The sequence below is a fragment of the Gracilinanus agilis genome, chromosome 5, assembly GCF_016433145.1.
Source record: "Gracilinanus agilis isolate LMUSP501 chromosome 5, AgileGrace, whole genome shotgun sequence".
NCBI lineage: Eukaryota > Metazoa > Chordata > Mammalia > Didelphimorphia > Didelphidae > Gracilinanus > Gracilinanus agilis.
The window spans coordinates 298210673-298232565 of record NC_058134.1 but is presented as its reverse complement, the minus strand read 5'-3'; the positions used below and the strand labels follow the sequence as shown (position 1 = coordinate 298232565).

Genomic DNA, 21893 nt, shown 5'->3' with positions numbered 1-21893 from the left:
TTAATCCTATGAGAGTAATAGTGTTTGGTAAGCCTATGTAAATATAATTTGTAAATCTTAAGTCACCACATAATTGTGTGCTATTATTATTATTGACTTAAACTGAACATATGATGCACTTATATTCCTATCTCTTTTCCTAAGAACTACCTTTTGTTCCACTTACCGCCTGTAACAATTGTTATACTCTACATATTTATTTCCTCACTGTGTCAAGTAAAAATTCCCAAGAATGGGTTCCAGGTATCAGGTTTTTTTTTATTAGACTAGAAATAATTGGCAAATGAATGGTCAGAGATCTCTAGTGGTGATCAAAGACGAATTCATTTAGCATCTTGAGTCATTAAATACAGTTTTAGAAGCTCACTATCCAACCCTCTCCAAGACATCTCTAATTGCTGGATACTTAATGAGGGAGTGGGCTAATATTTTCCAGTCCCTTCCTGATCACCTCATGACGATGGGGAAAATCATATGCCTGGTCATAGGATTCCAGTATTCTTGCAATCTGGATGAAGAAATCAAGTTAAACCTGGGCAGGATTGACTTTTCCTGGGGAAATCAAGGATGCCCTTCTCATATAATTGGCCCGAACTAGTTTTTGTTTACTGTAGTGGGCCATGAGTAGGAGGCACGGTGATGAGTGATGGGATCTGAGGGCCATTGTAGCTGTGGAGAGTGAGAGTCAGCTTGCTAGGGAGACTAGCAGATTAGAGAGAGAGAATGAGATAAGAAGAAGGAAAAATTAAAGCAGAAAGAGTAAGCCCAGCACACCTGAGAAGGACTGAGCAGAAGACTCCGAGACTGGGGGCTCTGATCTTCATTTACTGTGACAAAGAGAAAGACTTTTATACAGAGTAAAATATTAATAAGCATTACAACATCCTTGAGAGGCTGTTACTTTCCCACAGGATGGTGATTATGGAAATGACTGCACGCAGGTTGCTATTACAGATGTAAGCAAGTTGAGAAACAGCAATGGCTAATCTGCTCTTGGGGGAAGGCAGGTTTGGTACTTCCAGGCATGATGTTACGAGGACTTCTTTGCTCTTCTGAGTGAGGGAGTATTCAGAATTTAGAGATGACCTTTGGCTGAGAGCAGCAGGGCCTTTGCGTGAGAGATTGGAACTTGCCAGCAATCTCAGGCAAGCAGGGCTGCTTTCCTCAGTGGGCCTCACAGTTTACTAGATGGAATGAAGCTCAATCTTAATCATCTCAATTTTAGAAGCTGCTCTGGGGAAGGGAATATGAGGGCATTCATAGGACTGATAGTACGAAGAAGCTGTTAAATATTGTTTGATCCTAACTAACTATGGTTCCACAGTATTTGAATATTTCTTTCTGCTGCTTGTAGTATTTTCTTCTTGACCTGAGAACTCCGAATTTGGCTATGATATTCCAGGAAATATTCATTTTAGGATCTCTTTCAGAAGGTGATTGGTTGATTCTTTTAATTTCTATTTTATTCTCTGATTCTTAGCATATCAGAGCAATTTTGCTACATAATTTCTTGAAATATGATGTCTAGGAGAGGAAACATATAAGATAAACAATTGCTTGAATGCATGGGCTAAGGCGGACATGAATGGGAAATAGACCCTGAACAAGAACACATGTTACAACCAGCAGAAATGTGCGTTGGCCATGGGTGGGAGGAGAGCGGGGGTGAAGGGGAAAGTAGGGGCATAAAGTATGTAAACAGATTAAAACCGAATATTAATAAATGTCTAATAAAAAAAAGAAATATGATGTCTAGGATCTTTTTAAAGTAGTTCAATTATATCTTAAATTAACTCTCCTGGATCAATTTTCCAGGTTAGTTCATTTTCCAAAGATATATTTCACATTTTCTCGTATTTTTTTTCATTCTTTTGATTTTGTTTGATTGTTTCTTGATGTCTCATGAAATCATTAGCTTCTAATTGCATAATTTTAATTTCTAAGAAATTGTTTTCTTCAGTGAGCTTTTTCCATTTGGCCAATTTTGATTTTTAAGTGATTCTTCTCTTCAGTGAATTTTTGTTCCTTTTTTACCATTTAGCCAATTTTATTTTTAAGAAGTTATTTTCTTCAGTATCTTTTTGGACTTCTTTTACCAAGGTGTTGACTTTTTAAAAAAATCATTTTTTTGCACCACTCTCATTTCTATACCCAATTTTTTTTGTCTTTGTGTGGTAAGAGGTAAATGATAGAGAATTTATTTTCTATAGTTATTTTCAGTTGTGTTTGACTCTTTGTGACCCCATTTGGGGTTTTCTTTGCAGAGATACTAGAGGAGTTTGTCATTCTAATTCAATACTCTTATTTTTAGATGAGGAAATTGAGGTCCATAGAAGTTAGATGACATGCAGGGTATACAGACATCAATTAGCTCCTATTTTTGAGTTACTCAAAAGAAACAAGGTCATTTGATGAGTCCATGAATAGGGAACATAAAGTCACATTCAGAGAAGAAAAGAACCTTAGAAATGAGCACCTATTTTACAGATGAGAAAGAAAAACTAAGGCTCAGAAAAAGTAAAATTATATGTCTATGTTCACACAACTGATTATTATGAGAGCCTTCATTTAAACTTACTTTCTCTTACTCTAATCCAGAGCTCTTTCCATTATACCATATTGATATATATATTACCATTATACCATATACTGTAATTAGGAGGTAATAAAGCCTGAAATTAAATTCAGATCTTTTTTATCTTTAGTATAACACTCTTTTTTTTACACATGTTGCTTTCAAAAGAACTTATTCAGGAAAGCTAGATTTAGCTCTTGCCAAATCATGTAACATAGCACATTTAATAGAGATCACCATGATTTATAGCTTCTGATGAGGATAATTATTATTCTTATTTTTCAGGGGGGAAAGAAATATAAAGTCTTAATGAAGATTACTCTGTGGGCTTTAAAAAAAGAACAACAAAGAAACCTAGTTTGCTAAGTCCAAATTCTATTGCTCCCTATTAAATATAGAAACTATTGATATGTATTCACTAAATAACACAAGGTTGAACTGTGCTTTCACCTGGGATTTTGCCTAGTGAACAGGAAACATCTATCCTAATTCAGATAATTCACATCTCTATTCCAGAGAAGTTATGTTTAGTCATTGTCTGGGTGAATTGTGAAAGATTCTGATTTTGGAGTACATTACCAATCTTCTCTCTTGGCAAAGCCCTGATATTGGCATGGAACTTACATATTTAATTCATATATCTAATATAGGAAGAATGTATTAAAAGCCTACTGTGTGCTAGACAGTATGCTGAGTACTTTACAAATATCTTATTTGCTCTATATAATACCTATAAGGTAGATGCTATAATTATTCTCATTTTACAGCTGAGGAAACCAAAGTCAACAGAGATTGCTACTTGCCCTGGATCACATAGCTGGAAAGTGTCTGAAGCGAAATTTGATTTCAGGTCTTCCTGAATCCATGCCCAGTGGTCTACCGATTAACACCTCACTGCCCAAATTACCTTGAATACATTCCCACTCCATGAGTTGTCTATTCTATATTCTATATATTATATATATATATATATATATGTGTGTGTGTGTGTGTGTGTATATATATATATATATATATATATATTCTCACTGGTATTTGTTAAAATAATATACCTAGTTGTGATATGCTTTTATCTTCTTGAAAATGTCAAAGAGAAAAAAACAACATATATTGCTCCTATTTTTAAAAGTATTATTTGGTAATATCAGGCGTATGTATATTTTAACAAGGAAGTTCTTTCTATCATCTAGATCAAAGGTGGGAAACTCACAGCCTACAGGCTCAAAAAATTCCCATTAACTTTTTTTCTAAGTAGATCACAAAGATTCAGTCATGAGGGCAGCTGGGTAGCTCAGTGGATTGAGAGCCAGGCCTAGAGATGGGAAGTCCTGGGTTCAAATCTGGCCTCGGACACTTCCCAGCCATGTGACCCTGGGCAAGTCACTTGACCCACATTGCCTAGCCCTTACCACTCTTCTGCCCTGGAGCCAATAAGACAAAATGTAAGGGTTTAAAAAAAAAGATTCAGTCATGACCTAGATGGTTTACTTGTTATATTTCTTTTCATATTTTTATATATTTTATTTATATATTTATTCATTTTAGAAGAACAAGCTTTGCTTCATAATCTTAAGCATAAACAATGTAGTTTTGTTGTTATTGTTAACATTTAGCTGTTTCAAATACTTTTAGAGTAAGTACTCTGGGGCTTTTCTCAACACTCCTTCTGTCTCTGGCAGGTCAGTTCTTTGGAAGGCAGTTACTACATTTTCCCTCATATTCTAGAGAGACTAATGAAGAGTTGAAGGTCTATTTCTAATGCTATAAATCTTGAGCCCCTACCAATGTGCTTCCCCATTGATATCAGTCAAAATCAATTATTTGTCTAGATCCAATTAGGTTTTCAGGTCCTTGAAGGTAAAAGTTGTCTTTACCTTTCCATATATCCCCAGACCTCACTCAGTGCCTGACACATAATAGGCACTTAATAAATTATTTAATTAGATTTTAGGATCAGATGTTCACTACAATGGTGTATCTGGTACAAAACATCTTTTCTCTCATCTCACTCCTATGAGATTAAAAATTAATATCCAATACTCCAAATATTATATTTTTATAAGATTTATTAATAATAACTTGAAGTAGAGGAAAATGATAGCCTCAGTAAAGAGGAGTTTCCCAGCTGGGCATGTGGGAGAGAGAGAGACAGAGACAGAGACAGAGACAGAGAGACAGAGAGTGAGCGCGCAGAGTTACACACAACTTTATTGATACAACTTAAGCATGTAACATGGGGATGAAGGGAAAGAGATTCTGGGAGATGAAGTCCAAGGTTACAAAATTCTATTTATGCATTTCCCCCTGTGATCCTTTGGGAGACTAGACTCTCCAATGGATCATTTAAACATAACAAACATAACTCTAAAGATTTTAACTAAAGGTATATACAATATTGCAGTTTCTAAGGGGAAATTACAATAATCTTGGGGGCAAGATGGAAATAAAAGAAAGAACAAAAACAATGATTGCTATATTTACAAAAAGCCAATTTGGGGGCAGTCCCCTTTGACATAAGAGTGTACATTCAAAACAAATGTGTTCAACCCCCCACAGTTCAAATCACCACATCCCAAAGTTCACTCTGGATCTTCTGGTGTTTCATGCAGGCATTTTCAAGGCACCTTCTGCAAATAGTTCACTTTCTGGACTTGGGGAGGTAGCAAGTTTCTTATCCTAAAATTGCTCTCAAAAGAATTTAAATTTTGCATTATAGGATAATAATACAGTCCCCCCTGAGGAGGGCATTGACAAACACACGGATGACTCATGGATATATGGCTGAGTTATGAAGTATATGAATCAATTGGCAAAAGAAAATCAAAAACATCCAAATAAAATCAAAAAAATCCAAATAAAAGAGAAAAATGACTTCTGAATGAAATATAAAATATCAATCTTATGTTTAAAAATTCTAAGTAAGGAAAAATAAACCTATATCAGATCCTTGCATCAGGGTCCAATTAAAGTGATTTATTGTCCCACATGCCTGAGGTAGCAATTATGAACTTACCCAATCAGCAGCCAGGACGATAGAAAATTTGCCACACTATGAAAGAAAGAAAAAGGACTAGATTTTAGTAGCAAATTGGGAAATAGCATTCGCTGGTCTAATTTTACCTTTTCTCTCAGGGATAGAGGAGCCAGGATGGCAGCCAAAGTAAGGTGCTTGGTAGAATGTGGGATGGGGAAGTCCTGTGTCTAACATATGTCAAACAGCCACAACCTCAAACCTCAAGCAAGTTGAATTCCTCTTGTCTTGGCTCAGACTCTCATCAATCCCCACTGGGATTGGTTGGTCTCTTTGTGTGCTCAGTTGGCATTATGCAAGTTAACTTTGTGCTTCCTTGGCACTGTGCAGTGGCTCTTTTGTGTTCCCTTCTCCTGGAATCAGATACAATCATTAAGCAAAGTCCCATGATATTTAAACAATCACTGGCACTGTTTCTATAGTCTAACTCTTTTGGGTATGCATTGACATTAGAGCTGATGGACATTTCAAACTTACCCTAGTGCAAAATCAAAAAAAAATCTTTATACTGGTAACATATGCTTCAAATACAAAAATGAAAGAGAGAAAAAATAAAACTCAAATACTGTATCGCAAGTACATAGGGAAAAGAATAATAAAAATAAATGTTTTAAAAATCAAAAATATATAGTTTGCAATCAGTGACACTGTATCAGCCAAGGAGAGGTAGAATACAAAGGTTTCTCACCAAAAAAATAAGACAATTTTCCTTTTTACCTTTACCATGATCCACAGTGTGGGTGCAAATGATTTTCACCAAGTAACAGCTTTATAAAACAGTAGTACTACAGGTAATGCACATTCAAAGAAGTACCAATTTTCACATCAAATTATCTAAAGGTTACTAATTCAAGTTTTGCCTAACTAGTTTATAGACTTTTATAATGGTATTTTCTCCAATCCAATCATAGGATGGTACAAATAAAGACAGTGCAACAGAATATATAACTAAAAGTCAAAACATAACAGAATATTATGGATTAAACTAATATATAAACTTAAAACCAAAATTAAATATTAATCAACAAATACAGTAAGTGTGACAGGATACAGTCACTCATTATCAATAGAAGGTGCTCTCTTTACATGTGAGCAATGGATCCAAGAGTCCTTTTCTCCAATTTTGATAGCTGTTAGAGTGGTTAAGAGGACTTGGAATGGACCTTCATAGGCAGACTGAATTGCCCCAGTGCACTGGAAATTCTTTATATAAACCTTGTTACCTGGGTACAAGTCATGGAGCGAGAAGTTTATAGGTCCTGTATGTACAGCAGCTCCAGATTCATGGAGTTCTTGCAATTTGGTTTGCAAATCTTGCAATAGAAGTATCTCCCCCTAGTAATGATGTGTATGCAGGAGAGAAAGACTTAGCCTGTATAGGGGGATATCCAAAAAGCATCTCAAATGGTGAGATGTGTAGGTCTTCTCTGGGCCTGCTTCTAAGATAAAATAGGACCAGATGAGTCTCAGTGCACAATTTGCCAATCATAGTTTTAAGATCTCTATTCATTCTCTCAACTTGACCTGAACTCTGGGGATGATACAGTACATGGAATATGGGAGTTATTCCCAAAAGAGAATATAGCTGAGATAAAAATGAATCTGTAAAATGAGTTCCTCTGTCTGAATCAATCCATGCTGGCAGGCCAAAGTGAGGAATAATCTCTTTTAAAAGCACCTTGGCAATAAAAGCTGCTATGGCTCAAGTAGTAGGAAATGACCATCTAGTCAGCTGATCTAAACCAGACAAAATTTATACTGTCCAGCTTTTGGCATAGTGATAAAGACAATTTGCAGGTGTTCAAAAGGTGTGTAAACCAGAGGACATCTACCAAATGCTTTTGCCACAAAAGGAGTGCTGATTAAATGCTTGGCAGGTGTTATGTAGAGATGGCAGTATGGAATCCCTGCAAAATATAGGGTCAGCCTCACCCAGAATTCCAGGGGACCCCCTCCCCGGAGAACTTTGGGTGAGGGGACCCTGTATTTTGCAGGGATTCCATGCTGCCATCTCTACATAACACAGGTAGGGCAGACTGTACGCACTTTAGAGGCTATGATAGTTATGCCAGGGGCTATCTATACTCTTTTAACAGAGTCCCCAATACCCTGGGTACCAAAATGACCATTTTTTTGTGAATAGATTGGCAAATTTGGTGATAAAAACTTCTAGGGCATAGGGGTTTTCCTTCAGATGATACCCATACTCCTTTCATCAATTCTGCTTTAAATTTATGTTTTCATTTTTCCACTTCCTTGTCATTATACTAAAGGGACAAATTTAAGTCATCCCTAGTTGTCAATGGTAAAATTAACTCAGGCCCTTCTAAGGCCACTAGCTTTGCAGCAATATCTGCCTAGTCATTCCCGCTAGAGAAAGGTCAGTGCCACTTGTATGGGCAGGGCAATGAACTACAGCTAGGGCTTCAGGGAGCTGAAGGGCAGAAAGAAATTCATTAAGACTTTCTGCATTTGCTATGCATTTTCCAGCTGATGTTAAAAATCACCTTTGAAGCCAAAGAATGTACCATATGACATATTCCAAATGCATATCTAGAGTCTGTGTAAATTGTTGCCTTCTTATCTTTGGCAATTATACAGGCATGTTTTAGGGCTATCAGTTCTGCACCTTGAGCACTTATATTTGGCACAGAGTGGCAAATCTGTGACTACAACAGTTCTTGTGTACCACATGCCATCCCTCATGAAAGAAGAACCATCAGTGAATAATACTAGATCTGGATTGTTTAAAGGCATATTCCGTAGATCATTTAGAGGTTTTTCAGCCACGGATATTAAAGAGTCATAACTATGCAAAGGTTCTCCTGAAACTGGTAAATCAGGAAGCAAGGTTGCAGGATTTAGAACTGTACAGCTTTTCAAGGTAATATTTTCATTACCTAACAAGGTTACCATTAATACCTTGTATAAGGATGGGTCTAGTTGGCAATGTTTGGTAATGGATTCAGAGCAAAGGATGAAGCTGGCTATACTAACAAGAAGGAGAGGAGTGAGTAGATAGAATTCTTTCTCCTCCCCCTCATAAGGCAGTTACAGCCCTTGAATAGCAGTTGTAACAGAAATCCCTTTTAGATCAAGAAATGGAGGCTATTTTGACTTGGCTACCCCAGGGCTAAATTGGTTGTCAGATAGGAAATAATCCCACAGAGATTAGCAACTTCCACTGTTAGAAGATTATTCCCCAAAGCCTAAGGTTAGATATAGATTCAGGACGTCTTCAAAATAGCAGTCTTGCCCTCTGGATAACAGCTATGCTCAGTGCTTGCCTGGAGGAAGATCTGGCCTAGGTAATGTATGAAATTGGTTGGTAAAGCTTAAAATATAACTTCACACTGGCTCACAAACTTAGCAAGGGAAGGGATTTATTAATTTCAAGAAAATAGGGAAGGAGGGTAAATTCTAGGATTGAAAGTAAGGAAAGCTACCTCTTATCTTTAAGAAACTTGTTAGATATAGCAAACTCCAGAGGGGAATGCCTTTGAATAACTTATATTTCTAACTCCCTCACAAAATAACTTTCTCTTAATCTAATGTTATCAAATTTAAGATGATGAAGGTAATCTTGATTGTAGATCTATATTGATTAGAGATTAACTAAGATACTGCAAGTGAGATATTTACCAGTGCACACAGCCTGGTTCAGTCTGTATGGAGTAAATAGCAAAGTAACACCCTGCTCCCTGAGGTTAGAGAGGAGCTAACAAAAAGAGAAGCAAATCCTACCCTTTTCCTAGCCACCCTGATCCCCAAGGTGTCCTTGCCCAGCTGGGTGTTCTGCTTTTTATATCCACATTCTTAACTGCCCCAACTGCCCTCTCTCCTGGAGTTCTGGGGGGTACTGTGGAATTCTGTGAGGCAGTTTCACCCCACTTAAGATCATGCATGTTACACTTGTAATTCTCTGATCAGAAAATGCCTGGGTTCTATGTCTTAGCAATAATACATTGACTTTATGTGGGCACATTATGGTTAAAGGGCATCCCAAAATTAAATCAGCAGATTTAGTTACTAGCAAGGCTGTGGCAACTATGCCTCTAAGACATGGTGGTGATCCTGAAGCTAGTGGGTCCAGCTGGGCTGAATAATAAGCAACTGGATGCTGAACAGGTCCCAAAGTTTTTGTTAAAACACCTGAAGCTAACCTTTTCTGTTTATGTATATACAAAGTAAATGGCTTTTTGTAATCTGGGATGCCTAGAGTAGGGGAAGACAGGATAGCCTGTTTTAATTTAGAAAGAGCTGACAGGTGTTCTGCCTCTAATTTAAGTGGTTCAGGGACTGAATTTTTTGTCAGAGCTATAAGGCAGTGATGGGCAAACTTTTTAAAGAGGGGGCCAAAGGAAAGGAAATGCTCATCTGTCAGTTTGTTTCTAAGGCAACTCTTTTGAAGTTTCATTGTATTTTATCCTACTCATTGTATTCGTCAGATTGGAAATAATGTCGTGTGGCTGGATAGAACATTTCAGGGTCTACATCTGGCCTGCAGGCCTAGGTTTGCTCATCACTGCTATAAGGGGTTTAGTGATTTCCCCATAGCAAGGAATCCACTGCCTACAAAACCCTGTTGCTCCAAGAATTGCCTTCAACTGTTTCTTAGTGGAGGGTGCACTCAATTTCTGAATATCTTCAATGTGCTTAGGGGAAATGGAGTGGGCACCAGCAGTTAAAATAAACCCTAAATATTTCACTTTGGGGGGACACCACTGAACTTTTGCCTTGGAGATCTTGGGCCTCTCTTATGTGGCTCTAAAAGGAGATGTTTGCTGTCTTCTGTGGCATTTGGTGAGGTCATGAACAAATCATCCACATAATGAATCAAATGGCTATGCTTAAATTTAATATTATCTGTATCTTGACTCAAAATTTGTGAGAACAATGTAGGGCTGTCCATGAATCCTTGGTGCAGATGATCCCAGGCCCACTGGGACCCTTTCCAGTTCTCCCTACACTCTCACAAGTATATAAAGATTCCAGGCAGTGTTCTGGCCTAGATCTGATTCATAACAGTTCCCTGGTAGTTGATTTTGCTATTGTAATAGAATATGACAATTATAGATTATTCGATAATAATCTATAGACTTAGTTGGCACAGGAGAAGGATATTTAATAAAGGAATACATCAAGGACACATAGAGTTAATTGATATGAACATAGCTCTCCTGCTTTGATTTAGTTGACCAGCAAAGCACTTGAAAGAACCTGGAGTTTCTCTCAGTTATTTTGCATTCTGGCAATCAAGAAGTTACATCATTACCCTGAGATAATTAAATCTCAAGGGTGGTTTTAATAACCTGCTAAAGAAAAACTAGCCTTATCTTCATGTGATCAGGGTATTCATGTATTGCTAACCCAGGTATCAGACTGGAAATCTGTCATTCCTTCCATTCTACTACATTGCCTTTTGTACCTACTTTAGAATGAAAACTCCTACAGACCAATAATAATTTTGGTATGGTATAGTTCAGTGATGGTGAACCTTTTAGAGACCAAGTGCCCAAATTGCAACCTTCATGCTGCATGTGAGCCCCCTGCCTTACCCCAGTCACGAGAGGTAGGAACTGCTCCCATTGGGCTGCTGGGCAGAAGAGTGGGCAATTGGGAGAAATGTCCTCAGTATTGTGTGGTGAGGGGGAGAGGATATGCCCCCTCTGGCATGTGTGCTATAGGTCTGCCAACACAAGTATAGTTGAAAAAGTCTTTGAATTAGAAGGCCCACTTTCTCATGTTGACTAGATAAGCAATTTAACCTCTCTCAATTAGTTTTCTATATTTCTAATTGATAATATGGAGCTGATAACATCTATCTGATAGGAGTTTTGTGAAGATAAAATCAGAAAATGTGTATTGTGCTACTGGGATATCTAAATACACACGAGTGAAATTATGATGAGCCCTGGAAGACTACATCTCCCAGGGATCCCTGCTACAACTTCCCCCAACACCTCCCACTTCCTTTGTGGGAGGTGTTAGAGAAAGTATAAAAGAGAAAGTTTGGCACCTTTTCACTCTCTGACGCTATCTACCCTGATCTCTCTCTCTGGGTGCCTTTTTCCATTTCTATCTACCTCCTAGTTTTTCCTAGGCCTTCCCCTTTCTAATTTAAATAAAACCTAGCTATTCTAAACCCTAAATTTACTCTCTGATCTTTTATTTGATCCCCAAAGGGCTCTGGTCAATTTCCCCTGCCGGGGCTGGAACTGCTACTTTCCTTTCCCTTCCTCTACCTTCCTCTATCCTTTCTCCCATCCATCCTTCCTTCTACCTTACCTTCCTCCCTTCACCCCCTCACAAATACAAGCAACAAGAAAGACAGTCCCTGCCCTCAAGAGCCTTAACATTCTGATGAGGTGAAAAAGAAGAGAGAGGGAAAGAGAAAGAGATAAAGATAAATCAGAGCAAGTGCATCCTAGAGGGATGTAGTTTACAGAACAATAAAGGCACAGATGGCCTGGGCCTCTGGTTTAAAATTGCAGTGTGGGGAAGAAATAGCCAATCAGGAGGTGAGGCAATAAGAGTAGAAGGTATTCCCAGTGCATGAAATTCAAGTGTAGAGTGAGCTTCCAAGCTGAAGATGTTTCTGAGACAGTGTAAAGAAAGTCCAAGAGAGTTAGGAGTGCACCCTGGGGAGCAATGAAGAAATTGGCATATATTTACATATGATAAATAAATATTCATCATTCATTTATAACAGTGGTTCCCAAACTTTTTTGGCCTACCGCCCCCTTTCCAGAAAAAATATTACTTAGTGCCCCCTGTCACATACTCTCTGCCCCCTTACAGTTATTCACCACCCCCAAATACATCTGTGGCCATCACTGTCCCCCTGGATCGCTACAGTGCCCACTTTGGGAATCACTGATTTATAGCAGTATAAAAATATAAATTATTTGACCCCAAAATAGAATGAACCATAAATGAAAATTTAAAAAACCCCAAGAACAATTACATTTACAAGTGAAATCTATCACATGTTAACAAAACAACTCATTCCAACATTACAAAAACTGCAAAAAAAAAAAGGAAAAGAAATCCTTCTAGAATCCTTCTATGATACAAACATGGTCTTGATACCTTAACTTTGTCAAGAGACAAAAGAGAGAAAGAAAATTGTAGAGCAACATTCCTATTTAAAACTTATTTTAAAATATTAGCAAGGGGGCAGCTGGGTGGCTCAGTGGATTGAGAGTCAGGCCTAGAGACGGGAGGTCCTAGGTTCCAATCTGGCCTCAGACACTTCCTAGCTGTGTGACCCTGGGCAAGTCACTTACCCCCATTGCCTAGCCCTTAGCGCTCTTCTGCTTTGGAGCCAATACACAGTATTGACTCCAGGATGGAAGGTAGGGGTTTTAAAAAAAAAAATTAGCAAAAAGGCTACAGCAATTATTTAAAATATTATATGCTGTGCTGAGATTGAATTTGCACCAGGAATGCAAGATTGATTTATTATAAGGAAAATTAACTCTATAGTTAATAAATATTTATTAAGTGCCTACAATATGCCAGGCACTGTACTCAGAACTGGGGTTACAAATAAGAAAAAGACGGTTCCTGTATATAAGGAGCTCACAATCTAATGGAGAAAAACAACACATAAAAAAGAAGCCCAAAAGGAGGAAGTTCCAGAGAATATCAAAGGCATTGTAGTTAGTGGAAAATGGAGAGTATCTGTGCTGAATCCCTTTTCAAAAATAAAAGGCCTGGAACCTATGCCCCTACTATCCAGTCATAGGGTCCAATCAGAAAAGCAGAGGGTGCTGATGAATATGCTTATGTGAGTACCAGGCAGATTAAACCCTGCAGCATAAAGAGATTTCTCAATGATGAGTTTCCTGGGGAAAGAAGGCATTGTTGGAGAGTTCCAGAGAAGTCTAAAAATAGTGTAAATGTTGGGAAGTGGGAAGAAAATATGTGTTGATTTGTCTATATTAAAAACAATAAAATAGACTAATAATAATGTATTGAGAAGAAAATAAAAGTCTTGGAATTGTGTGAAATAAATGATTCTTTTCTTCACATGGTAAATAGTGTCTATCTAAAATTTAAAAAAATAATGTAAACAATAAAGAAAGGGAGAGGCCTTTCTAATAAGATCAGGTATAAGGCAAGGATGTTATTTATTACAATCATTTTATATAATTCTAGAAATGCTAACTAAAGCAATTGGATACAAAAAAGAAATGGAAATAATAGACAGGAAAAAAGGAAACAAAACTATTGCTTTTCACATATGAGATAAATATTTCTCTAAAGAACCCCAAAAAGTCAATTAAAGATATATTGAAATAATAATGTTAGCACAGTTGCAGATATAAAATAAATCCATATAAATCATTATCATTTCTTTATGTTATCCACAAAATCCAGCAAGAAAAGATATGAGAAATTCCAATCACAATAACTATCGAATGCATATAATAGCTGGGAGTCTCTCCATAAAGACACCCAGGAGCTATAAAATTACAACTACAAAGCACTATTTTCAGAAATAAAGCTGGATTTAATTCTTCAGTAAAAAAAATTTTTTTTTGGTGCATCATCTCAAGCTAGAAAAATGAAAAATACTAAATTACTTTTTGAGTGCTATCAAATTACCAGATTTTAATCATCAAGTTTAATTACCAAGATTAAATTATTAGATTGTTTTGTAAATGTAAGAAAAAGAGTAAAATTAATCTAGAGAAACAAAAGGTAAAATTTCAAAAGAAAAAACAAGGTAAAAATGGGGAGGAAGAGGCATGGATCTCAAACTCTACTAAAAAAGCAGAATTATCAAATCTATTTAATAATGCTTAAAATAGACCATCAGTGTATTAGAAGTAAATTAACATAGTAGACTAGCATTTGACAAACATTGCTGGAAAAACTGGAAGGCAACCTAGGAAAAATATCAACATTTCACACTATATACTGAGATAAGTTCCAGATGGATACATAACCTATATATAAAAGATTATAAAATAAAGGATCAAGGAAGAAAATGCCTTTCAGCAATATGACCAGGGAAAGAACTGATGACCAAACAAGGGACAGAGAATCATAGAAGACAAAATTTTGTTTTTAAATTTAATTTTAATTATATAAAACTAAAAAAAACTTCTGCATGAACAAAACCAATAGAGTTAAGATAGAAGGGAAAGTAATAACTGGGGGAAAAAACTTTGAGGATATGCACCATTTTTCATTTGATAAATAGTCAAAGGATAGAAATAGAGAATATTCAAGGGAAGAGATTCAAGCTATCTCTAGCCATATAAAAATGTTTCAAATCATTACTAATTAAAAAAAAAACAAATTAATGCAACTCTGAGGATTTACCTTACACTCATCATTTTGGCCTACAAAAAAAAAAAATGACACGTGTTGAAGGGACTGTGGAAGAACAGGTATACTAACCCCCTCTTAGAGTATGAATTTATCCCAATTATTTTTTATGGTCAGGTTTTTGGTAGCCTTAATTAGTTCAAAATAACATTCTGAAAACAAGTACGTGAAAACACAGAGTTAAAATGAACCCAGCAAACTGATGGCGTTCTTAAGAAGAGCTATTCACCTGCTTTCCCACTTACTCGCTTTTTTCCTTAGGTCTGGAGTTGAAACTTTGCCCCATAATGCTAAAGTGCACTACAATTACGCGAACTTCTTGAAAGACCAAGGTCGGAACGGAGAAGCCATCTACCACTACAAAACTGCCCTCAAGTAAGTTCTTTAATAGAGTATTGTTCATCCTCGTGTTGTCTCGATTATTATTTACTTAACTCATTCTGTCCTGGCGGACAAACAAGAGTTTTTCTTCTTTTTTTATCCTGACAACACATAAGTTCTTTGTTATAGATTTTATTTCTTGAGATATGACCCCTTTTGATTGTTTTTGAACCTGTTATTAAATGTAGTAACTTGGGATTTTATTCAGCTTTTTGTACTTCTTATAGAAATTCCTAGAACTGTCCTCAAATCCAGGAAAACCTGGGTTCAAGTCATACCTTTGACATTTCAACCTAGAAAAATCCTAATTTAACTTTTCACTGATCTAGACAACTTCCTAAGACTGTAAGTTGCAGAGAAATACTGACCTGCACTGGTAGGAAGAGTTTCCTCATTAGGGAGTTCATTATATCAATGGTTCCCAGGTCTATCCCTATCCCTAGCTATGCTGGTAATAATAATAATGAATAATAATAGTAGCTAATACCTGTATAATGTTATTTGCCAGGCACTATGCTCAGTGCTTTATAATTATTATCTTATTTGATCTTCACAACAAACTCTGGGAAGTAGGTGCTGTTATTATCCCCATTTTACAGATAAGGAAACTGAGGCAAAGAAAGATTTTTTTTTTTATGACTTACCCAGTTCATATAGCAAAATGCCTGAGGCCAGATTTAAACTCGAGTCTTCCTGACTCCAGGCCCAGTGCTCTATCCATTACCACCTAGCTTGTAAGCAGGAGGTGGTTTTAAAAAAATATTACAAAATTCTTTAATCATTAAGTAATTAATAATATATAACCAATTGATACTTATAATATAATCGATATATTTTATAATGTTAATTATATTATTAGCTAATATAAATATAATTAATCATTAATTATATATAATAATAATGATAGTATATAAGATGAAAACACTAAGCCTCTCATGACCTGGAAGATATTCATATACATGTATATTCGTGCAATGGGAAAATGTTATAAATCCCTATTAATTAGAGAAATGCAAATTGAAACAACTCTGAGGTATATTATCAAACACCTATAAGATTGGCTATTCTAACAGAAAAGGGAAATAAAATTCGGAGGGGATATGGAAAAATTGAGGCACTAATGCATTGTTGGAGAAGTTATGAACTGATTCAAGCCATTCTAGAAGCCATTTGGAGCTGTGCCCAAAGGGCTATAAAGCAATACATACCCTTTGACCCAGCAATATCATTACTAGGTTTGTATCTCAAAGAGATAAAAAACAAAAAGGGGAAGGACCTATATGTACAAAAATATTTAAGGTAACTCTTTTTGTGGGATCAAAGAATTGGAAAGTGAGGAGAAACCCATCAACTAGAGAATGGCTGGGTAAATTAAGATAGATAATAATACCTTGGTACTCATAATTAATTCATCCCAGAAGGAAGGCTGAGTACCAAAAAGGTTGATTACCAAATGAATTTTTTCCCATAAGCAATAATGTAAATTGAATCAATCCATTCCAGACACCCAGAAAAACCCAGATTTTTGAGGTATTCATACATTAATGAAATTCTATTTTATGAAATAAACATTAAAAATCCATAAACATAAAAACAATGAGATTAAATAAAATAACTTAATTTTACTTGTGTTGAGAAGAATTCATGACCTAAAAGGGTAGTGGGGAGGAGAAACGGCGCTGTCCGGAAGAAGAGTTCCATGATGTCCGAGGTCTACTGAGGACAGGTGCCCTTCTAGAGTCCGTTATGACTGACCACTGAGCCCTGCTTGAGAGAGTCCTCGGGTATAAGCTTCACCAGTAACTTATCCAATAATGCTTGTTTTTGTCTGTGTTTCAGTATTCCTCTTAAGTGGGAAATGGTCTAGTAATTTTAAAAAGTTAAAATACCGTTTGTTAAAGCTTCATCTGGGTAATATTTTGCAACAGTGTTTTGCATTTCTACCCATTTTTGCACATTTTCTTAATGAAGTGGAAACCTCTCCCCACCTCTAGCTGTTGCAACTCCCTTTGAAATTCCTGCCCCTCCTCAGTGTTGAGCTCTTCCTTATGCATCTGAACTAACACGTGGTCCTTTGTTTGGGCTGGAACTGATCTACACTTCTCAAGATTGGGACACCAAGAAATTCTAGCAAGTGTGCCAAGTGCCAAGCAAATGTTGAACACTGTGATGATTTTTTTCTCATCAAAATGTATTGAATACCAAATTCAAAGAGTTCTGAAACTGAATACTAAGATTTGACTATATATGATTGTAATAGAATACTGTTGTGCTGTAAGAAATGAGCAGGAGGAGCTCAGAAAAACCTGGAAAGAGTTACATGAACTGACACAGAGGGACATAAGCAGAATCAAGAGAACATTGTATACTATGAAAGCAATATTTACAGTGAATAACTTAGTTATTCTTAGCAATAAAATGATCTAAATCATTCCCATAGGAGTCATGATAAAAAAAATTCCATCTGCTTTCAGAGAAATAACTGATAGAGGCTGAATCCAAACCAAAGCAATTTTTTTTCACTTTCTTAATTTTTTTTTGTTCAAGTTTCCTTCCATAAAAGGATTAATATAGAAAAATATTTTACATGATTTCAAATGGGGTGAAAAATCCATAGCAATACAACAAATCCTTTCAGTTGCCATGTCCAAGGATGTATATCATGAGGTACTTCATTCTAAGTCCTCTGGAGGCATCTTTGGTCATGGCGTAAGCAGAATTCTTACAGCTTTGAAAGTTATTTTTCTTTACAACATTGAATAAACTCTTCACTTCATTCTGTATCAGTTCCTATTACATAAGATTCTCAAAAATTATTCCAATTATTTTTCTGATACAATAATATTTCATTACATTGCTATACCACAGTTTGTCTCACTATTTACTAAATGATAATTTCCAATTCTTTATTTTTCTTTCCCTTTTAATTTCCTTCTTCAGGGTCATGAAGTTTGTTTTGCTTATGACTCTTCCTTCCCTGATATTATCCCCCACCCCCACCCCCACCCTGTCTCCTGTTGAGTTTTTTGCACAAAACTTTTATTTGCATGTATCTGACCTTCTTCTGCTGGTCAAAATAAGACAGTTTCATCTAATGCTCATTTCCCTCACTTCCACTTCCTTGTTATTAACCTCACTTATAGCCAGTTCCACTCCATTACTCTTTCCTTTTACCTTAGTGTTTTACTTTTATCCTTCTTTCTTCTTTTCCCTCTTACACTCAATGCATGCCTTAGATCTTCTCTTTTACTTATTTAACTTTTTCAATCTTCTTTGAAGACATTAAGTTTTTGAAGAGGGACATTTTTCCCCTTTATTAGGACGTAAATACTACATCAATATGCAGGTTTTTTCTAATAGCCAATAAATTTACTTTTCTAGATTTTGCTTAATTCTTGGGCAAGGTTCTTATTTAGTTCTGATTTTTACTTGCAAGCCCTTTATTTTATTAAAGTTTCGTTTCATCTTATATTCAGTATTGTGGAATGAGTTATTTTGAGTTGAAAGACTATATCTTTTCCTGTTTTGAATGTTGCATTATTAGATCTCTTGTTTATAGTAAAAACTGCCAGAATTTATGTCATCCTGATTGTGGTTCCTTGATACCTGAAAATCTTTCTGGCCACTTGCAGTATTTTTTCCTTGATGTGGGAGCTCTGACTTTTTATGAGCAATATTCCTGAGACTCTCCTTTTGTAATTTCTTTTAGGAAGTGATGGGTAGATTCTTTCTGTCTTTAATTAACCCTGTAGTGCTAATAGATACTAGCACTTTTAATGTGTGATATGTTGAAATAGGACTCAAGCTATTTTTTTTTAATCATGGTTTTCAGGGAGACTAGCAATTCTTAAATTATATTACTTTGACTTGCTTTTTTTGACATTTGTTATCTTTCATTTTCTCCTTTTTTTTCCTTTTCTTTTTTTCTAATTTTGTCCTAATAGTTCTTGCTTTCTTTGGCATAATTATTTTTTAGTCTATTCTAATTTTCAAGGAGTATTACTTAAGTAAGGCCGACTAGTTTATTCTCTAAGCTATTTATTCTCCTTCCAATTCCTTTCTCCAGAGTTTTTCTCTCTGTTTTTTATTTTTTGCTTCATTTCTTCTATGTATTAATTTAGTTCTTATGGAAAATCCATATTTTTCCTTTAAGTTTCTTCTTGAAATTGTTTTGGCATTACAGTCTCCCTCTAGATTTTGGGAGCACTGCTAGATCTCCAATAATTTTTTCTATTATTAATTATCTCTTGGTTTCTTCTGCTCCCTCTCAAAAACATAATAGTAATATGCAGATTACAGTTATGAGCAAAATGTTTTCCCAATTGTCCAGTGTACATTCAAGGGTTTAGAACAACATCAGAATTCACTAGAACAATAAATAAACATGGATAATTGCCTCCTCTATATAAATTTATTTGAATATTTTCCAGTATTATATAATTCAGATTTTAGTTTTCAGATTATAACATTCAGTTGTATGTTTTTTCTGGTTAATCTTTATTTCAAAAGGAAGCAGAAAATAAATATCTGACCTTTGGCATAGTTGATCACAAATAAAATAGTGAGAATGATAATCAGGCAAATAAATTAGGGCGTATGCACTATGACAGGAAATTACAAACTAGTGCATGTGATCTGATAAGAAAATTCCTTAGAGTATGAAAAGTTGGCAACACTCTTGACATTGAACAGTTCAGTCTGTGCCAGATTAAAAGGAAATGACTGAACACAATTATAAAACTCAACTTTGGCTTTATTAACTGCATGATTAGTTTTATGTATTATGACCACAGTATACTGTTCTTAGGTGCAAACTATGGAATATTAGTTGAAGGGTTCAGCTTAGAAATAGTGAAATAGAAACCAGGTTGAAATTTAAAAAAAAAATTTTGTAGCTCCTATTATATAGTTATACAACAAATATTAACTTATAAAAGTTTTTCTAATTCAGCCTTTTTCAGGGCTTTAGTTTTTTGAGTTAGGGACTTCCAGCAAGAAGCAACAGAAAAATATCAGCACATATCTACCTCCAAATGACTTTCTTTTCCCTGATAATCTGTCATAAAATTTCTCTTTGAATAGATAACTAAAGTTTCATATAGATCTCATAAATCTGTGTTACTTGATCATTTGTTTTAGAAGAAACCTGTTTGTTCTTGTCTCCAAATTAAATTTATCATGTTGGATGACAGGAGGCAGGTATCAAACACATAGTTGCAGTTAGAGATGTCAAAAGAAGCATAAATACTTCTTTTATAAAGCTTGGACATATAGCAGAAGGATTTAATTCCCTCTCCCCCCTACCATACACAAATCAGATAATGCAATCAATAATGTACTCAGCGATGGAAAGTTACTAATGTGATACCATACAGATAAGACCCAGATGTCCCTCATGAAATTATAAATACCTCTCTCTGAGTTAAAATTGTCCATTTTCAATATTTCATACAAGTCTTTCCATGTTTTCTTAAAACCAACCTGCTCATAATTTTTCACCACATAATAATATCACATTATAATCATATAGCACAACTTATTCAGTCATTCCCCAATTTATGGATATCTCCTCAATTTCCAGTTCTTTGATATCACAAAGAAAGCTGCTAAAAATTTTTTAAAACTTATATCTTCTCTTCCTTTTTTCCCTGACCACCTTGGAAAACAGACCTAATAGTAGTCTAGGTCAAAGGGTAATACAGACAATTTAAGAATTATTAGATAGGTCATGAAAGTCATGATAAAAAAAATGCCTAGACATCATATTACAAGAAATTATCCAGGACACTGCCCTGCTATTTTTGAGCAAGAGGATAAAATAGAAATTGAAAGAGTCCACAGATCACCTCCTGCAATAAATCTACAAATGACAACTCCCAGGAAAGTTATAGCCAAATTCAAGAGCTCCCAGGCTTAGGAGAAAATACTGAAAGCAGCCTGAAAGGAACAATTCAAATATCAGGGAGCCCCAGGCTGGATTGTACAGAATCTGACAGCTTCCACATTGAAGGACCAGAAGTCTTGGAATATAATATTCCAGAAGGCAGAGGAAACTAGTTTACAACAAAGAATCACCTACCCATAAAAACTGACTATAGAAAGATTGACCATCTACTAGGGCATAAAAACCTCATAACCAAATGCAGAAAGGCAGAAATAATAAATGGAATTTTTTCAGATCATAATGCAATAAAAATTTTAATCATTAAGGGTTCATGGAAAGGCAAATTAAAAATTAATTGGAAATTAAATAATCTAATTCTTTAAAACTAGTGAGTCAAAGAAGAAATCATAGAAACAATCACTGATTTCAATGAAAAGAATGACAATGAGGAGACAACATATCAAAATTTATGGGATACTGCCAAAGCAGTACTCAGTAGAAAATTTATATCCCTGAGTGCCCATGTCATTAAAATAGAGAAAAAGCAGATCAAAGAATTGGGCATGCAACTGAAAAATTAGAAAAAGAATAAATTAAAAATCCCTAGAGGAAATCCTAAAAAATCAAAGGAGAAATTAATAAAATTGAAAGTAAAGGAACTATTGAACTAATAAATAAGA

At 35.5% G+C, this 21893-nt stretch overlaps 1 protein-coding gene across 1 annotated transcript in view; it reads left to right on the top strand.

Moving 5' to 3' along the window:
* The window catches only part of TMTC1 (transmembrane O-mannosyltransferase targeting cadherins 1), a 275250-nt gene that overhangs the window by 179278 nt on the left and 74079 nt on the right, over positions 1-21893 (top strand). Inside the window, exon 10 of the mRNA XM_044679272.1 lies at positions 15210-15323. Coding sequence (XP_044535207.1) covers positions 15210-15323 — 114 coding nt within the window. The remainder of the gene's footprint in view (positions 1-15209; positions 15324-21893) is intronic.